The sequence below is a fragment of the Glossina fuscipes genome, unplaced genomic scaffold (genome assembly GCF_014805625.2).
Source record: "Glossina fuscipes isolate IAEA_lab_2018 unplaced genomic scaffold, Yale_Gfus_2 3, whole genome shotgun sequence".
NCBI classification, from domain to species: Eukaryota; Metazoa; Arthropoda; class Insecta; order Diptera; family Glossinidae; genus Glossina; species Glossina fuscipes.
Genome location: NW_023998417.1, coordinates 9,074,524 through 9,095,454, shown reverse-complemented (window position 1 = coordinate 9,095,454; position 20,931 = coordinate 9,074,524). Strand labels below are relative to the sequence as shown.

At 30.7% G+C, this 20,931-nt stretch overlaps 1 protein-coding gene across 33 annotated transcripts in view; it reads right to left on the bottom strand.

The window, feature by feature from the left end:
* The window catches only part of LOC119635181 (calcium-activated potassium channel slowpoke), an 85,845-nt gene that overhangs the window by 26,926 nt on the left and 37,988 nt on the right, over window positions 1-20,931 (bottom strand). For 18 of the 33 annotated variants that reach the window (XM_038029828.1, XM_038029831.1, XM_038029830.1 and 15 more), the window contains 4 exons: window positions 10,201-10,311; window positions 6,427-6,532; window positions 3,258-3,410; window positions 3,018-3,173 (listed from right to left, as the gene is read on the bottom strand). In XM_038029828.1, the coding sequence (XP_037885756.1) occupies window positions 3,018-3,173; window positions 3,258-3,410; window positions 6,427-6,532; window positions 10,201-10,311 (526 nt within the window). Of the gene's footprint in view, window positions 1-2,492; window positions 2,606-3,017; window positions 3,174-3,257; window positions 3,411-6,426; window positions 6,533-8,826; window positions 8,933-10,200; window positions 10,312-20,931 lie in introns of all 33 variants that reach the window. The other 15 variants (XM_038029836.1, XM_038029847.1, XM_038029851.1 and 12 more) reach the window with 3 other exon arrangements.

Genomic DNA, 20,931 nt, shown 5'->3' with positions numbered 1-20,931 from the left:
AATTGTCAAACATCTGTACACTGCTGTTTTGTGATTTTTTTTTTTTTTTCATGTGCTAGATTAGTTGCAGCTGGATTTTTATTTTTTATTTTTTTTCTTTTGAAGTGTTTCCTTATGTTGTGTGTAGGAGTTTTTTTGTTCTTTCGAATTTTTCTTTTATTTTTTTTTGTAAAGTAAAGCAATTTTTATGTTTCTCTGCATGATTCGAGTAGGAAACTCGAAGAGATTATTTACTGGAGTCAAGTTATCAAAAAACAAAATTTCAATCCTCAATCAATGTAAAATATTTTGGGGATATGAGCAGGTTTTGTAATAAATGAATCCGTCAATATTTACTGAGATGTTATGAAACGTAAAATAAATCAATAAATCAAAGTAGTTCTGGTTTCGAAAAGTTCGGGCTAAGGGGCTCTTTGAGTGCTGCTGCGTGTGTGATAGTTTGCAAAAATGATTTTACAAATACAAAATATCGACAGCACTTTAAGACTAGCAAAATATCAGGCGTGAAAATGAAAATAACAAGAGAGATAGACTACTAATGATTGAAAAAAAAATGTTTAGCCGGATTAGACACAAATTCATTATGATTGTGATTAGAAGCCATCGATCGATTGGTGCACAAAGAAAAAAAAAGAGTAGCTTACGTCTCAGCTTTTATTAGTGGGTTAAAGTGTACTGTACTGTATGTTTTCCTAGCCAATCTCTGACGTGTGTACAACAATACAAACGATCTTAAAAGATGTAACTGTTAATATAACAATCTTGTTTTAGAGCATAATTTAAAGCTTATTTATTATGTAAAATACATCGAAGGCAAACACATTTTTTTTTTTTTTCGTTTTAAACACATATGTATGTAAAACCGAGTAAGTGAGAGAGAGAGAGAGAGAGAGAGAGAGAGAGTAAGAGGTAAAGAAAGAGAGTGATAGAAATATTGAGGAAGAGAGAGACAGATAGAGAAAGTGAGAGATATAAAGTGACAGCAAGAGGTGGAGAAAGGTTCCAAGAGATACTAAAATATATTTTGTACAAAATATGTTGAAAAGCTTTCGCATTTAATACAGTTATGGTAGGGTGGAATGTAAGTGAACAAACACATCGACGATAGATTTAATCAATTATCAATTTATATGGATATATGCGTATATGGATGAAATGTGTACGAATGCAGCACACTGTAAATTGTACGATATCCCAAAGAAATATAGATTCATATAAAAATTATAATAACCTGATTATAAGATAAGTAAATCATATTTAGAGCAAGTCATGATGATCGGTTTTATGCGAAAACAGAAAACGATGCAAATTAGTTTTTTGTCGTAACAGTGGCATTCATCACTTTGATGACTAAAATGAAAACTTGGCCAAGGAATACAGAGAACGCTTAAAGCTCCGCACATTATTGAATTTCTAGACGAAGTATATCTCGAAAGCTAGCCGAAGTGAAATCAAACCTTGACCATTCCGTAAATGTTACTCGATTTCGTTCTTGTCAATCCCAAATTTTAACAACTAATGAAATCAGTCTTCAATATCAATACAATGAATATTTCATACGCATAATTCAAGTTTACTGTAATCGAGTAAGTTTTTGAATGCATATGTAGTTTAGTCAAGTATGGCTCAACGAATACCTGTTTGTTTTCAAATTAGCTTAAGTTTATTTTCAAAGATAGAAGAAATTGCGTCTAATTTTAACACATTTGCACAAGTGTAAGTAAACACAAGCAAATATATTGATTTCGAAGTAAATCGATTCAGATTATTTTAGTAACACTCCTGAGCGAATGAAGGCCAGGCTTTGTCACTCGATTATGTAGGTCTTCTCAAGCAATACCCATGACGCAAGCAATTGAAGAGCTAAGGATCCTTTATTATCTATGTTTTTGGTTACTTCTGCAATTGCTCGCTTAACTAAGAAAATCCTTAGAAATCCCTAAATGCTTGTTGTAGTTACGAAAAGCTTTGGGTATAGACCTGAGTATGAGAATACCTAGCGATCCCTTGATATAGATACAAATGCCTTTCTTAAATTGTTGTCATTGTCGTTGTTGCTGTTATGTAAGTCTCTCGAAAGCCAATACCAACAAGACGATCCTGCATACGTATGAACATCGAGAATTTAAAAGTTTAACTTCAAGTAGCGAAAATTATTTTTATGTAAGGATCGTCTTTGAATAGTTACGGATTAGTATGCTTAACTGGTGCCTACAAATTTTATATGAAGAGAGTGTGTGTGTGTGTATGCGTTATATTCTGAATTATGAATATTTAAAAAAAATGAAGTGCCGTTGATATAAGTGCGAGTGAGCGGGCGGGCGGATGAATGGATGGATGTCTCTATATGTTTTTAGAATTTTCTTATATTCACTTAATTTAAAAAATTCCACAAATGAATCTTATTAAAGGCAAGTGTGTGTGTGTGTGTGTGTGTGTGTGTGTGTATATATTTGATGTGGTAAAACGACTTTCGTTTATGTAAAACTTACTCAGTAGCCTGAGCAAATGGTATTCCAATGAATGTAGGACTCAATGTTTCAGTGTACATTTCCATGCCAGTACCGCGAAGGTAATCATTTGTCCAAGACTGCATGTCTGGCGACTGTATTTAGATCAATCATAGGCACATAACCATAATTTATATTAATTTACTTCGTTTTCATAATTGATACTTAGGTTTCGTGTATTGGATATCTATTCATAGGTAGACACACGTATGAAAAACTTTAAAATACGTGTATATATGTAATATATAAACATATATATATATATATATATATATATATGTATATCTGTATATATATTAACATACATAGATATATACATATATATACACCAAACAGGTATTGTACAATTAGTTCAGTCAGTTCAGAAGTTGAAGTAGATTTCAGATAAGCATCACGCTTACCGTTTCGTAATTGGTAATGGAACATTATAGTTATTTAAAGACTTTTAGTGAAAAACTGTCGCACAGTTCAGTGAATGTGTTTAAAGTAAGTTGAGGCGAAACTTACGGTTTTAAAGGAACGCATGGCAAATAAATTTGCCATCATAGTGGAGAAACCAGGAGCCAAACAGCTTTGTGCGATGAATCCTAATTTTAATTCAGCCAAACAAATGACGTCGTCACCTTGCTTCCAATCCCAAGATGGTATATTCAGCAGATAAGCCTTAATGTGCCCAACAATAAGAAAGCGATTTAATTAAAAAATGCACTCTAATGCACACATATATACATAAAAGTCTATATTTACCTTATTGTGATATTGCATCAATTGTATAATGACTCTTATATCGTCGCTATAATTTTTTATAGAAATAACTCGCATTATATTGGCAGCATCTTCGGCATCCGGATCCTGGCAATATTTATTGGCGAGCACCAAGCAGGCATCAGCTTCATGAACCTTGAATATTTTTTTTTGTTTTTTTTTTTAAGCTTTTATTAATACATTTTGCAAAAATATAAATAAGTATATAATTTTTATATACACAGGATACATAATATGATTTTTATGTAGCAGTTGTTCCGATTATGCAATAGTGTGAGGTTATGTTATGATTTGCAAATTTCTGCCAAAAGGCTTATTATTATTATTATTATTTCTCGTGTCGTATTATGTTCGCTCAATTATTAAGCGTGATAACAATGTGATACAGTATTTGAACGTTCAAGTGTTTAAATGATATTAAATGAATCATTGAATGAACAGCACATGTGACATGTGACATGGCATGGGGTTAACCAAAATAATTGAAGGCCAAGAGTTGTTAAAAAGCAAAATGTTTGCAAAAATCAAATTTCGACATTAATTAATCATTCGACTGCGTTAATAGTAAAAAAGAATATTTACAGTTACAATACAATAAATAAATCATTATAATGGGAAGAAAGGACGCAAAGAAATCAAATGGATGCGTGCACGACCGACATGCTCTCTATTCATTTCAATTATTACATAGCTACTTATGTAGTATTTATTGCTACACAATAACAGTGTCGTGTAAAAGTTTACAAAATTACGCTAATTCAGGCGATAGGCATTGCTTTACTAATAATGCAAAAAAAAAAAAAATATATATATATATATATATACATATATATATACATGCAAGCTATTTACTTTGAAAGTGATTTAAATCCATTTTGCAAACAAGTCAAGATTTCTATTTTAAGATGCTATATGATATATATATATAAACATATTTACAGGATTTCATCATTATGATATGCTTTTAATGACGATTTCAATGATTTCAATTCAAATCACGCACAAACAACACAATTTTCGCATATAATAAAAAAATGTATTGAAACTGATTACCATAAAATCAATGAAATGACCTTGTAACCTACGAGTTCACCTCTCTACTATTTTTATGCCAAATTTATAGTAGATTTGGCAAAATTTGGAAATTTGGAATTTCTTTCTCCACAGCTAGATGTATTTTCGATTATTTGCATTGCATTTAATATTTTTGTTTTTCTAAGTTAAGGGAACTGTCATAGTTAATTACTTGATGTAATGTTTCTGAATGGAATGTCAAAAGCATATATTGGAATCTAGGGAGGATGTTGAAAATCGAAAACTAGAGTTTTTTGCAAATAGAGACCAGGACTTCTATGAGAGAGGCATTTTGAAGTTACCTTGAAAATGGCAACAAATCATACAAACAAACGGTGCATATTTGACCCAAATCGGATAATCCGAACTCTATTAAATAAAGTCCTGAAGTTCATATAAAAATAATGGATTTCTTTTTCCCCAAACTAATATATTTTTAAATGAAATTACTTGACGAAATCACTGAAAACACCCTCACTACAAAGGCGCTCCAAACAAAATATTTTTAAATAAATGAATTTAGATCACTTTCAAAATGAACAACTGATAGAAATGAATAGCGAACAAGATTTATAATGAGAAGAAATTAAAAATGTTATTAAAGCTAATTGGAAATTATATTATTTAAAGCAACACAAATACAAAGTCATAGAAAATAGTTTATGAGCAATTATAAAAGAAAAACAAGTAAAAAAATTATGGGCGGGTTAAGCCGACCGTCAGATATCCTACACCACTTCGCCTTGTTAGGGGCAGTCACTCGTTTTGATAGCAAATCAACCAAAACCTGCACATTATTTTCATATGAAGGCATACTTTCTATGAAAGACCACATATAGAAGGAAGGATGCCCGAAAATATCGCATTTTATTATTTTTCAGTTTTCGTCATAAAAAAAAGTAGAAAATGCACGTTCTCTTCGTACAAGGCCTTACTTTCTATGCTAACCCCTATATATGATGTGCCTAGGAGAGAGACCTACCCGATTCAAATTCCCTAATGTTAAGTGTTTTCCAAAAATGTTACTATGAATCAAGTTTTATTATAAAATATTAGAAATTATAATATCTTTCTCTGAAGGGCTTACTAATCATGAGAAATCTCATATGGTGCAGGATCCAAGAAATAGACTCAAGTGCTGTGACACACTTTACTTTTATGTCCAATAACTATTGTGAATAAATTTTCTTCTTAAAACATTAACAATTTGGTCTTTTCGGCATTTAAAGGCTTACACGACATGCGGTTGTATTCAAAAAATAGTCGATGAGATTGATTTCTTTGTCAATTTTCTATTTTGAACCAATTTCCATCATCACAAAATATTAAAATTTGGATCTTTTTGGTATCGAAAAATTTCGTAGGAGAGGGGTTTCAAAAAATTACCCCAGCCGATTATATATTCTTCAGACCATTTAAAAATAATGTGTAAATATTATTATTGAGCGCCTTTTACCGAAAATATTTTCAAAATTAGTTTTCTTTTTCTCAATAACGACTTTTCCGAATAAGGTGTCGCTGTCTTTCTACTTCTACTAGCTGCGTTCGCTTTTAACTGGTCAAATGTTTATTTATAATGGCATAATTTCGCGAATTTGATTAAGTTGTTGATTAAGTTTCGCGTTTAATCATCCAATATAATATATAGACACTTTTATTAAAATAAAGCAAGTATTTTTTCCATTTGAAAATATTTTGTTATTTTTATACGAAACGTAGTAACTTCATGTAAACGTAACATAACATATGTACATGTTTATGATTAATACACATATGAAAGAGACACTAGGAGAGAGCGAGAGCGAGAGAGAAAGGGAGAGCGAGAGAGAGAGAGAGATAGAGAGAGAGATAGAGAGAGAATGATAGAGAGGGTTACGGAGGGAAAAAGGGAAAGCCGTGTAGTGAAGTACAGAGAGCGTATTGTAATGAAAACGTTTAATGTGAAAGAGAAAGATAGAGAAAAATAGATTAAATTTGAATATAAAATGTAAGATTTTAAACATTTATGTACGCATATATGCAAATGTAGATTATATTGTAGTAGTACGGAATGACTAACATTTACGCGATAGATTACCTTAACCCTTTGCAGATCTATGGGATTCATAATAGTGCCTTGGAAAAACTCCACAGTGGTAAAGTGACGCTTAAACAAACCTTCCAACTCCAAATCGGGCGGTTTTCTTTGATTCAAATTCGTATCGTATTCGTATTTCATTCAGATTAAATCGTTTTTTTTTTGTTTTTTTTTTATTTTTGGATCGTTTGTTTTATTTAAATGTAATTAAAGCAAGTTCCGTCAGGTTTTACAAAAGGTAGAGTGTGATTGGTTGGAGTGTTGTTGGAAAATTCATGATTTAACATGTGTTTGGTTTTTATTTTATGAAAAAATAAATTTACAAAGAGAAATTCATTTAAACAGTTTTCAAATACGAAAAAAAAAAAAAGAAGAAAAATGAAACAAAAAACAAAAATTGGAAAAAAAGCATAAAAAGAACAAGAACAATTCCTTTTTTTTTGGATGGCTAAAATTCGCTTAAACCTAAACTTAAAAAAAAACAATTATTTTTTTAAAAATAATCTTTTGCGATGTCTGCTCTACGAAAGCCATTAACTTAAGCATTAAAATTACTACCAGTATTTTAGAAACGACAATAACAATAATAATAATAATAATAATTAGAATAATCAGAATAATAATAATAATAATAATAAGTTAATAATATTTATATACAGCAGACTCTCATATTTACGAATATAGAAAAGAATCCAAGTGCTAATAAAATTCGATAAGCTTTTGAATATAACAAGTTTAGAATACATAAGTATTTAGAAAAAGAAAAGGTGACAAGAAAGAAATAAGAATATATATTCGCCTTGAGACGAATCATACTCTGCTCCCCACCTCAGGACTAACGATTATATATGTAAAGAAGTCAGCAAATTATGTTCGGGTCTCACAGAATTTTTCATATCCGTCTCACAATTGCCATAAAAAAAAGACTAAAAGAAAGGAAAAGAATTAAATTTTTATACTCTATAATACTGGATGGATGGGCGCGGCCGATAAAAAGTGCAAAGTCATATTGTCTATGTATAGTACTTTGCGAGTAATATTGCAAAAAACACAGAAAGCAAATGTGTTTACAGTGTCCTTTGTCCTGATTTGGATTATTTTCAAATTCTTTCATATCTTCAAAACGGACAGAGGTACATGCGCAAACGTGTTGGGAATTTGATGCTGATCGAGTATATTTCGAGTTTGTGGGTTCTCTGAAACTTCCTTCCGGGCATTGCATATGACTTGAAGTTCTGGCCGCGAAATGTCGTCTTCATTCGATGACGGGTACAAAGAAAGGTATACGGCAATCCTTTGTAAAGCACTTAGTAGTTGGAAGTATTTTTCAAACAAAAATTATATATAATTATGTTCCTTATTGCAGATTGATATCTACTTTGTTAAAATTTCTACCCATCACTTCATGTCTCCGCGATCATTTAGAGATTTAGAGATTTCGTTCAATGGATTCAATTAGATTTTCCAAAGATTGTAATAACATTGTGTAAGATATGACTAAAAACCTTAGCCTTTTATCAAATTTAATCCATTGTCAAGAATATTTTCGAAAACATTTTAATATTTCGTTATTCTATCGCTTTATCGGTTATTCGATAATGAAATTCTTTCCTTCGGTGGTTAGCACATGAAATAAATAAAAATAAATTAATAAATATATTTTCACTATAAACTAATCTTAAAAAAGATGAAATTGCTTACTTAATAACCATCGATTGCGTAATTTTGATAAAGTATTTCCTTTTTAAGCAAAAATTTTAAATCTAATTAAATTAATAAATGAAAATAGGAAAAATAGGTTCAATAATAAAACTTCTCTCTCAATACACATCAGATAAGAAAAACTCAAGATGCATTCTACGAGAAAAAAAAAAAAAAGTATGGCAAAAATGCTAATAAAAGATTTTACGTGTAATTATATATATATATAGTTTTAGAGTCAAATAGGTAGGATTCTGTATATCATTCACTTAATGAAAAAAAAGAGGAAATTTTTTTTGCCGAAATCATCAAATGTGCCTTTCGAAAAGCAATTGTTTGTGGCTGATTTTTATACATAAAAAATTTTATATATATTTTAATATCATATCACAGCGTTTGAGAATGACATTGTGATTGACTGGTTGTCTGTAAATGAATCCACTTGTACATGGGCTAGGGCTATGACTTTCAAAAAGGTAACCAATTGAATCGATTCTTTGATAAGCTTTTCTTTTTTTTGTGTTGATTTTTTCATTTTTGGCATTCAAGGTATTTATATAAGAAATTTTCTTTTTCATTCTTTTTTATAAAATGCACGAACTTTCTTTTTTTTTTTTTTTGTAAATTTCATGATGAAGTTGTTTCGCTATATTTTTCTATTTTTTGTTTGTTTGTTTGTTTATTGGGAAAAGTGTATACCTTGACTCGTTCCAAATCTACGGCATTCATCATGGTTCCCTGAAAAAACGCAACTGTCGTATAATGGCGTTTTAATAATCCCTCTAGTTCCAGATCAGGCTCCTTGCTGTTTTTGTGCAATACAATTTTAATTTATATATACATAAATATATATATATATATACATATACATATTTTATCCACGCATGTGTAATATATATTATAATCATATTTCATAGAATTTATTCTTTTTTAAACATAAATTATAAATCAATTAATCAACTAATTTATATGTGAACGTGTATTTAGTAAAAAGTTCTTTTTTTATTCTTCTTGCTACGGAACAAACGAATAACAAAAAAACATATCACTAAAAGATAACAATATCTATAAGTAGATTCACTAAACACGGTGTAAATACATACACGCATTGTACGTTAGCAAGATTATATTCAGTGCAAATATAAAATGACTATATTTTTGATGGATTTATTATGCATTCACTAGTATGTGGGACGAGCGAACGCCTTCATAAACGCGCCTCCAATACACTTAAATAGAAAACTCAATTAAGCAAAGACGGAAACCATCAATATCAACCGTTGATTGCATAAAATATTGTAAAAATACAAAAACATATCGAAGGCGTATGAAACGGTGTGAACTATAAAAGTATGCTAAGTTTTTGTTGCGTATACGCCACGTTCCATAAATAATTGCGCTGCTGTTAAGTGAGCATTAGATTTATTTTTATTGAGACTTCTCTCTCTCTCTCTTGTTATTTTCGACTGAAATGTTTCTTACGCTTATCGGTGGTTTTAGTTGATTATTCTTTGAACTCTATACATCTGATTTTACTTATCGATGAATAGATCGGTATATGCTACTTGCTTAAAACAAAGACAGTTAACAGTAAACAAACTACGCAAGTCAGTGTGCGAGAATTTTGTATTTGCAGGCAGAGATAGTGCTGTCAAATAAAGCTTAGTTGTAACGGACAATATATTCGCAATATGGTGTAGGGCTATGTAGATTTTACAAAAATCCTATCACTCAAAGAAGAGAGAAAAAAAAAATGAAACGCCACTCAATACATTTATGACGATCTGCTTAAGCAACTATTTGTAATTAATTTACTGTCATCGAATGCTCCGTATTAAATCTTATTGAACCGTAGCGTGTAAAGTATTCACTTTTATAAGACGTGAGAAATTCTAAATACACGTCACATAATTCCTAAAATCCTATCGTACAAATATAACTACATTTTACCAATAGTATGAAAAAAAAAGAAGACCTGCATATAAAAAAAAGGACAAGAAATCTTAATGTATTTATAAAATTAGATAGAAATTATAACAATAGTTGGGATGATAGCGTAATCTTTTTACTTACCGATGTAAAAATACAACTTCAACGTCCACATCCTCTCGGTCTTCGTGCAAAAAATCTTTGAGGAAATGAGATACAGACTCATATGTTATATGACCACACACCACAATATGTCTTTCAGAGTGTCAAGCAGGAACGTATTCATTATCAGCAGCATTTTAAGATTGCGCGTCAATTTGATTGATATTCATTTAAAGAAAATAAAAATATGTTAATCAATTTGCGATGTAAAGGTGAAAAATCGGGTATAAATTACAAACAAATTTTTTTTCATAATTTATTTATATAAAAATGTAAGTTTTTGTTTTATAGCGTTTTGTTTTTTTTTTTTTTTTTTTTTTGTTTTTTATTTTTATTTTTTTTTTCTCAGTTATGAAAGGGATGCATTGATTAGTTAACAGGTTACGTGATTATGATGTGAATAGACGTTTGTGTGTTTTGTTTATGAAAACATATTTTTAAATGATTTTCATTTTATATTTATCAAAAAATAGAGCAACATATAGACCATATACCATATACTAGAGTAATGCAAACTGCTTAGCGCTTTCCTTGTACGCAACGTTTAAGTTAAGATTCAAAAGCTTGACTTTAGAATATAGCAACATACGAGTCTTAATCAATTATCAATAATTTAATAAATTATGTCTCAAACAATGGAATGAACAAATTATCGGAAACAATTAGTTCCTATGAAAAGTGAGATCATCACTTGATCTTATGAGAAACAAGTGCAGAAGAATACAATATTTTTTTATGTTATAGTCTTTACTCATATAGATCTTAGCGGACAGTAGAGTACTTGTTTTCCGCGCAGAGTCGAAAACATGAAGATCGGCTTAAGCATAAAAACTAAATACATTTCTTGTCCTTGCTTTTGATGACTTGCCGTCTTTGTTAAAGATAGCCACGTATAGCTTGGCTACACCCTGGATGCTATCGACCAAAGTTCGTTTCGGTCGATTTTTTTTTTTTTAATCGTAAATATATATAATCTATAGAATTCGCTTTCCCAACACGAGGGAAAGGGAAATAGGGAAAATATTTACATGTCCGGGCTTGAAATGTTAAAGATCCTCAAGACATTTTGAATTTCTTCATCAATATTTGTGTCGCGTATTAACGTATCACACATTTACGGCAAAATAACAAGAATTCTCCGCTAACCTTAAGGGCTATATGTATGAAAAAGACTCGTCTTTACGCGTATATGTAAATATTTACTGTTCGTTGCCGAAGAGCTCCAGTAATTCCTTTCTTAAGAAAAATCAAACTCCCCGCTGACGATCGCCAATGTTTGCGTCATTACTCTGCACAAAAGGGATGGACACGTTCATTTGATTAATTTCGCGACTTCGAAATTAACAATGTGTACAAACATCGATTATTGAATATTGAAGGAATTTGCAGCTTGAAGGAATTCAAAAATGAATTACGCTACACTTTTATTTTAAAATTAGAAACCCTTGACTGAGGACTATTTGTGTACATATGTGTGTGTGTCTGTGTGACTGTGCGTGTGTAGACCAGGTTTTGGTCGTCAAAAAAATGAACTGATATGTTTATACACTATATACACATAAAACTGTTATTCTTCTATCATTCGAAGTCTGCACAAGTTTAACGTTTTCCTCCCATCACTTCAAATGTAGTGAAGTGCTTCTGAAAATGTTTTGCCAAAAATTTTTCCGCATTCAATTGTACGAATGTAGAACACCATAAGCGCGTATTTAAAATTTAAGTGAATTCAGTAGATATTGAAGAGGGGAGATAAGGCAACAAAAAGCGCAGTAATAAAAAAGAAAATTGTTACACGTGTGTGTGTGTGTGTGCGTGTGTGTTTACACATGTATATTGGTAATGTCAGGAAAGTGAAAAGTAGACTTTTGATTTTTTTTTTTTTTTTTTTTTTTTTTATAGAAAAACAATTCGAATAGCATTTAAGTAAAAAATTTTCGTAATAAAAATCATTCATAAATATGTTCATTAGATTAGATTTAATGTTTATTGTTGTTTTTAATGATAGATGCAGACTTGATGTGTTTGTGTATGTACATGAAGGCAAATATGCATATCAGTGTATGTCTTGACAGGGTGAAATGAAAAATCGCTTGGCAAAACTAAAGAGCGGAATTTCATTATTAGAATTTTTTGTAACGTGAAACCAATTGACATTTGTGTACATTTACTTTGTATTTTTCTTTTCAACGAAGATGTAGAGAAGCAAATAAAAATGCATAAAACAAAAATTTACATGAACGTAGAAAATTAAAAAAAAAAAAAAAAAAAAAAAAACGAAAAGACACTAAATGTAGGTAAAGGTGAATAACAATTAAAGGGATATTTTTAAACATTAGGAAAATTATACAACATATTGGATACCATTCTATAAAGCATTTACATCAGGCAGCTACAAGATGCAACAAAATATCAGTTTTTTTAATCCGCTATCCACGCTTACAGATTCAATGGTTTACTAGAACGAGCGAATTATTTGCGGCAGCGATTGCAAAGGAAGACCCATCTCCATATGCATTTTCCTCGAATGCATATGCCACGGCATAAGGTTAATTCCGTTATGAAAAAACGTAACAATCATCGCAAAAGCAATTGTCAAAAAGAAATTCAATTTCGTTATACGCCTCCTTTCTAAGTGTATACAATTTATAATGCAATTTGATGGGGATTTGATTCAAGTAATTAGTTAATCATGACTGTTGAAGATTCTCTCTCTTTCTCTCTCTGTCTCTCTCTCTCTCTCTCTCTCTCTCTTTCTCCCTCTCCCTATCTATTTTCGAATTTATTCGCAAGATGAGTGCAAAATTGATAAGAAAACTGATTTCCGAAATATGATAAATCTTTTATCGTATTAAAAAAAAGGACAGACAATCTTGAAAAATTTCTCATATACAATTAAAAATCTAAACACTGAGCAATAATTCGTTTAAGAAAATGTGATTTCAATTGCAAACATTTTTTCTCTTACATGAGGAGAGAGACAAAGGAAAATTCATTTTAAAATTAATTTTAAAATTTTTAAACCTATAAATGAAGTACTCTTGTAACATATTATTCGTATGTATTTCTTAAAACTACATGTTTACTGTAGAGTAACCAGAAAACCCGGAGAAACTTTTTTTAAATCTTGCATAGGCATTAGATGACACGGCGATCAATTAAGTCGTTTTCGTTAATGTAAAGCTACAGAATACTCTGCCAATAAATTCTGCCAAAGTCCAGGTAAAATTTTCATTCACAATTGCTGCCCATGGACATATAGGACATAGGGACAAACCGAACTTTTGAAAGATTATTCATTAGCAAATAAGGTAACACGTAATCCTTGAATAGAAAATTTCGGTAAGTAGCACAAGTAAAGCACAAGTTTCGAGGAACAAATTATGAAAAACAAAATTGTACTAACACTGTAGACATTCACTTTTATAGAAGATATTCTTAATTTGTTTTCAATACTAAAACCAATGTTCTCGAAATTTTTGATCACATGTTTCGTTAAAAGTCGTTGCCATCAGCAGCAATTAAAACCCAAAATTTATTTAATAAACAGAACTTCTTCACACGCGAATAACCCAAGTCTAAACAAAAATTTTGTTTGTAGCTACGCCAAATGATCTTCGCGATTGCGTTAAGTTCAGTCTGGGTTACGTTGTCGTATAATCCTTTTGAATGTGTGAATGATCATGTTTTCTTTCCAACCTTTTTATATAGATTCAATAGAAGCAATTATGAAGAAATTAAATCAATAGATGTCTTGACCCGTTCCATATGTATGCCGTTTAATTGTTCACTTCCAGGCGACCGCAATTCACGCGTAAAGTATTCCTTTTTCATCTTAATTTCTACTATTGCATGCACACTACGTCATAGACATTGGGGATAAAAATGTTCTTTTACATGCCCATGCTGATAAATACTCAACTACGGTAGCCATAAGGAGAAAAGAGTATCAGTGTTATATATATATATATATATATATATATGTGTGTCGATTACTTTTCTTTTTTTCTTTTTGTTATGTTATAAACACCGGCAGCCGTGCTCCTTATGCAAATAAACATTTTAATACTGTGAAAAGGAAATTAAGTAAAGTGATCTCTATTCGCCGAGTGATAAGCTCAAGTATCTCTTATCTGTTACACATAAACATTGCGTTAGAATTCGTCAATTATTTGATAAAAATAAGATATTCTCGACGAGCTGGTTTTGTCTTATAAAAGATGGGATTGTCTTCATTTTGGATCCCCCTTATTGCATTTCGCTCCATCACTGTCATTTCATTCATTCGCTCACTCTTCGTGTTGTATGGGAATTCTCGAAGCACACATTGCTTAGTCTAATAAGGACAAAGCAATTTTCTTCGACTTAAATTATTTTTATAGTGATCGAGCTTTATAGCCCGCATGATCTGGTAATTTGATGAATCCTACGTAGCCAAAAAAGCGAGGAAAAGGACAATTGCTTCCTTGGAAAGCTTTGTCATTTATTTTCGTTTTTAAATCTTTCAATTTTCAAGTCATTTTTTATTGGATACTTTAGAATGAAAACAATTAAAAAAGCTATAGTGGGTCATGGCGTACCGTTAAACACGCTACACTAAATCAAAGTTATTCATACAACGATCTTTCAAAAGAAAAACCGTTATATGTGAAATGATCGAAAAGATGGTCCTATCCGAACCATTTTTAATAGCGTTCACCGTTGGGTAAAACATACCCGCGTAGACAGGCAAACAGACAAACACTGAAATTAACTCAGAAAGTGATTCTGAATAAATCGATATAAAAAAACTTGCGTCTATCTCAAGTCCTTCTGCGTGTTGCATACATCCGCACAAATAGCCACAAATGTTGTGGGATATAATCAAAGACAACTAAGTTCAGTGGCATAGGAAAAAGTATAATTTTCTTCGTAATGAGAGCAAAATTTTTACGCGCGCGGCAAGTTTGACTTTTTGGAAGATGCTTCTATAAAACATGTTTTCATCATCACTTTATGATATTAATCACTTCGCTTCACTTGCATCGCACTGCAGAGAAATCTCATTTCAGTAAAGTTATCATGCAATAGTAACCAATGTGTAGAGCACGGCTTTACTTACGATTTTTTTTTAATTTTTTAATTTTTTAATTTTTTTTTTTTAAATTTATGCATAAATGTTGTTATTAGATTTTACGAAAATATTACGGTAAATAGTAATCGAATCATTTACAATCTTCGTGTTTTCTTTCATCGTTTTTTCGCTTGGACTTGAATTCAGCGAATAGCTGTTGTTGTTTCAGAGCAAAAAAAAAAAAGAAAAAAGAAAAAATACGATGAGAAAACACCACGTTTTTTGTATTATATCAGTGTGCATAGATATATGTAAATTTGTGCGTAAATGTTTAGTTGCCTACGTGCTTTACATAACAATATTTGTGTATTTAATATAAAGGATAATAAGATAAAGATAAGAGTAAGAGAAACTGGCTTATTTATGTGTATGTGTAATATGTATATTTGTGTTTTACAGTAATCATTAGTACAATATGCCAGGCCACGCATTTCTCATTTATTACTTATCCAATTGATTAAAAAAAAAATCGATATAATAATAATTCTATAATATTAATAATATAAATAAATAATATTAATTATATGTATGTAAATATGAGAGCAACTAGATCTCTAGTGTCATATTTTTTGGCGTTTTACTTTGCTTTACCTTTCATTCAACTGAAACGATCGATGATACATTTGTGGAATATGGAAATCCTATCATATTTACTTAAATCACAGACGAAAAAATTAGTGAAAATGTCTCAATAGGCATTTGATTAACCCTTTCTTTTTTTTTTTTCTTTTTGCTTGGAATTTAATAATTTATCGATATAATGATAATTGCATCGTAATGTGCAAGTCATATATTGATTATGTATGTATAAGTTTGTTGTTAATAGAAAGCTTAAAAAAAAATATTGAGCCTTCATTACATTTCAAAAAAACGTATTACAATGTGACTCAATACATTTTTGACGGGTGTTGTATGATGAGTGTATTGTGTACTCTTTTTGCTTTCATACTTAAAAAATCATGATGTTTGACAAAATGAAACAACAAAAAAAAAAATACAAAATAAACAGAAATTACATGAAAGGTTAAAGAAACCAATATTCAAATTGTGAATATATATATATATATATATTTATATATATATATAGACAGTGGCTCAATGCAATATTAGATCAACGTGAAGAGTAATTTTCAAATTACAATTCTTTTACAATTCTTGCTGAGTTTAAAGTTATTCGGAAATTCTTCAATGCTTCAATTTATGTACAAAGTAAGAAAAATAATAACAAAAATAAATGAAAAGAAGATTGCATTCATTTTAATACAGCATAGCCTTAAAAATAAGTCCCCCCCCCCGCCCCACTCCCTCTCCCCTTTCGCGTTAAGCTACTCTAAATCAGTATTTGATTCAATTTTCTTCCTCACATCCGCGATCGAAATTTTCACTCATTTCGAGAGGTATCATCTGTTCGCTTTTCAAGCTGGTCTTGGAGAACATACACTAAGTATGTGCATATATGTAAGCCAAGCTAAAGTCAAAGCCATTATTGCAGTTTTCAAGTATCAGAGAATTTTTAAGATGGAAGCTTTCCCTTTAAGGGCTGTCTGAAAGGACGAATAGTGCACATATGATAACACTGATCGCTGTCTGATGCAGTCTTTCCCCTTTAAGGGTTCTCTGAAAGAACGAATAATGCACATATGATAACCGTCATCGCTGTCTGATGCAGGTTTTCCCTTTTAAGGGTTCTCTGAAGGGACGAATAGTGCACATATGATAACACTCAGCGCTGTCCGATGCAGGATTTCCCTTTAAGGGCTCTCTGAAAGGGCGAATAAAGCACATATGATAACCGTCATCGCTGTCTGATGCAGGCTTTCCCTTTTAAGGGCTCTCTGAAAGGACGAATAGTGCACATATGATAACAGTCATCGCTGCCTGTTAAAATTGAAATGTAAGAAATGTTTACAAGCACTGTTATCCATTTCAAAGTATGTTCTTTACATTGCCTCAACATTAGAGATATTGCCAAACTTAGTTAAAGGGTCAAAAGCCTAGTCTTCGGTTACTCTCCATTAAGTGGACTTTAAAAAACAAACAAACGAACTTATTGCCTTAAAATGTGATGTAAAAAAATTGAATCTGTTATTATTATGAGCCACTGCAAACGAATGTTCACACAATTACATATATATGTATATATATATGATCATAAACACTATTCATCTAATCAATGTAAAGTAATCATCAATTTTCAATATTCTACGTAGCACATTAACACCAATAGAACTATAATAGAACGAATTATTTTATGCGAATGTACAAATAATTTACAAACATTTAAAAATGTACAGCAAACATTTTGTTCACAAAACACAAATTAAATCAAACAAATAGTGAATAAATTGAAACAAAACACAAAAATTAAAGAAATAATGAAACTAGACGTTCATTGCAAAATGTGTAAAATCCACTTCTTGCTTTTTTACTTCATATAATATTTTATATCTTCTTCAAGAGAAAGTTAAGCAAACATCATCTAGAATAGCGATCTACAATATCCTACAAAAAAAAAAAAAAAAAATTCTTCTTCTGCTCTCTTTTAATAGGTGGAATTGCAACTTATTACGCTCTATCCGAAACGCAATGATTTCTTCGCAGTGTTTCATAAATTCGATCAAAACTCTAGTCCCCATATTAGTCGATGTGATGCCGATTTACTCTCTTTTCTTCTAAAGTTCATTATTAAGTTACTTACTTCAGATTACTTAATAAATTTAGTTAGTTAGTTCAAGATTTCACGTAGAATACGAAATTTTAAAGACATTAATGAAAATAATGAAATCCATACGTCTTTCATTAGTTAATCTTTCCTGCGGTTAACATTATCCGCTCGGAAACACTATTAATTAAATGTTTTTTTTTTTAATAGCCGCCTAAGTAGACGGCGAGTAGGCAGGATCTAAGGATCTTGACTAACAGCTCAGAGGGTGATGGATTTGAATCTCAAACGCGGCAGAGTTTTCAATAAAGCCTCGGATAGCCTCGGTTGCTAGTGCCTTAAGATTTTTGTCTTTGAATTCATTTCTCTACGCAATGCCTATAACTATATAAAAGTCATGTCCTGTATGTCATATATGAATCGAATAAATAAGAAATTATTTCGATATTTGGATATTTATACCATTGCCATCTGATTGTGACAGACGGAAGAAAGACTATCGCAAATTCGAAACTACAATCGTGAAATCAATTTAAGTAAATCGAACGCAATGACTGACTGCGTCAAACTGCATAAGCCTAGGCAATAAGTAAATGTACTTCAGGATCTCCGCTGTTCATTGTAATGAATAATTAAAGTTCAACTTTCTTATTCCAAAGCTTCAATAACAAAAAAAATTTCAAAAATAATTCATATCATATTACTGTCATGCCTCTTGTACCTATCTCTCTATAATGAATGATAAATGCAGTCAGACTTTGAATTGCAATTTGCTATAGACATATAGGCTTGCTCTTGGGTCTATGAAGGAGAAAAGAATTAGAATAAAAACAATTGAAAATATTATGCTGGGCCACGGCACGCCATATAATAGCTTGCATCGCCCTACAATTACTCATTTACCGACTTTCCAAGATAAGGCCTTATATGGGAAGTTGTCGATAGTTAAGTAGTTCGATTGGAACCATTTTTAATAGCGTTCGTCCTTGGGCCAAAAACTATCTCCAAATATTGCAGCACGTAAGGTGAACACAAGAAAAGGACCGATGAACAGACAGACAACTTTGAAATAATTCCCACAAGTAATGCAAAGCATAATCAGTAAAATTCTGAACAATTTCGGAAAATAATATGTCTACAGAGAATTATATAATAAACGGATTCCATATTTATTAATCGAGTATAATTGTTTTATTGTTGGGTTTGAATTATTAGCGGGAGAAGCAATAACTGGGAATAAGTTATCGTCGACAATGTACTTACTGATGAAATGTTGACTTAGCAAATTCTCCGGCACAAAATCATTGATTATCGGGACTTGACAAAAAGTTCATCTAAGATTCTGGCGAAATGACGACTACTTTCAATGCCAAGCAATCACGCTATAATATAAATTATTAATAACTCTCCTAAGATGAAAACAATGATTTTGAGAAAACAACAAGAAAATTTGTAATGCTTTATAATTAGGTTCTCTTCCATAGGAAGAGACCGTTTATACCCAAATTTTTGCTTTCTTAGTTACGTTTATAAGAATTTGAAACAATTAAATCTATATACATATATATATGTATATATATTCTGTACAATATTTTACATTTTTTTTTTCCATATATATATATATATATATATATATATGTATGTATATGTATATATATATATAGATAATAAGACACAAGTACTCAACTCACAACTGATACAAACTCACAACTGGTATGGATTGTATATATAAAAAAAAATAAAAAAATAAAAAAAAAAAAAAAGTTAAAAACTAATATTTTCTATAACAAATTTGAAAAAGTTGAATTTTTAAAATGAATAACAGAATACGAAATACAAATACAAATATTACAAATTCTAATTATAATAGATTTTTACAATGCCACCGATTTTACTTGATAGTAGTCCCCGTTAAACGGGCTCGATATAAATGAAAAAATCTGAACGACACGCACAATAAACACCAAACATTAAGATTGGAAACATTTCTCTTATATATGTATTTTATCTGAAAACATGTTCTCTTGTATGGATCTATAAATTTATGCATTATATGATCGCCTGCATGGAAAAGGCACAAATAGCACAAATTTTCAACATCCGCACAAGGACATGTCTACTCGTTATAGACACAAACATTGCCAATTCAGTACAAATTTTCACGTAAAAAACACAGAGTTGTATGACAAAAAAAACAAAAAAACTCATATGATACACCGAACCTTAACGAACCTCTCAACCACCGATTCTTACGCGGCTTAATTAAAAAGGTAAAAAAAAAAAAAAAAAAAAACGAAGAAAATCATAGAAAATCTCACTAGACATGTAAAACGTATAGGAAAGAAAGTTCGCTAGTCTATGAGAAGAATCGTGTATTCCTTTATTAATATTTCTGGACAAGAGGCCGAAAAATTACTATTTTTTTTATTACTGGTCTGGATCTTAATATTATTTGGATTCGGAGCGAATAAATTGAGAATGAAAGTTAAATGAGAGATAAAATTTGGCTGGTAGCGCGTCGGTGGTAATAGTGGTTACACTAAGGACGATAGATACACTCTTTCTTACTAAAGTCAACATAAAAAACAGAAAGCGTGCAACATGAGATTAAGGGGAAGAGATAAGCAACACATAGAGTTAGACATAAATAAATACAAATATTTAATGTTGATAGTTTAGTAGAGCAAATTATATAACAATGTTAGTTAGTTTGAGGAAATGGCAGTTGAAGATTTTTTTGATTTATTTAATGTATTTATCGAGACGACGACGGCGGGGATTAATTGATATGAATATCTAACGAATATAAGTGAATTTTCGACTTGTTCCGATTATGTATGTATGGACGAGATAAGATTCGTTCATTTTGAAAAGGTATGAGAGAATTTGTAAGTAGCTTCATGCTTAAGTTATTGATTTTTTTTTTTTTTGGTTTATTTTT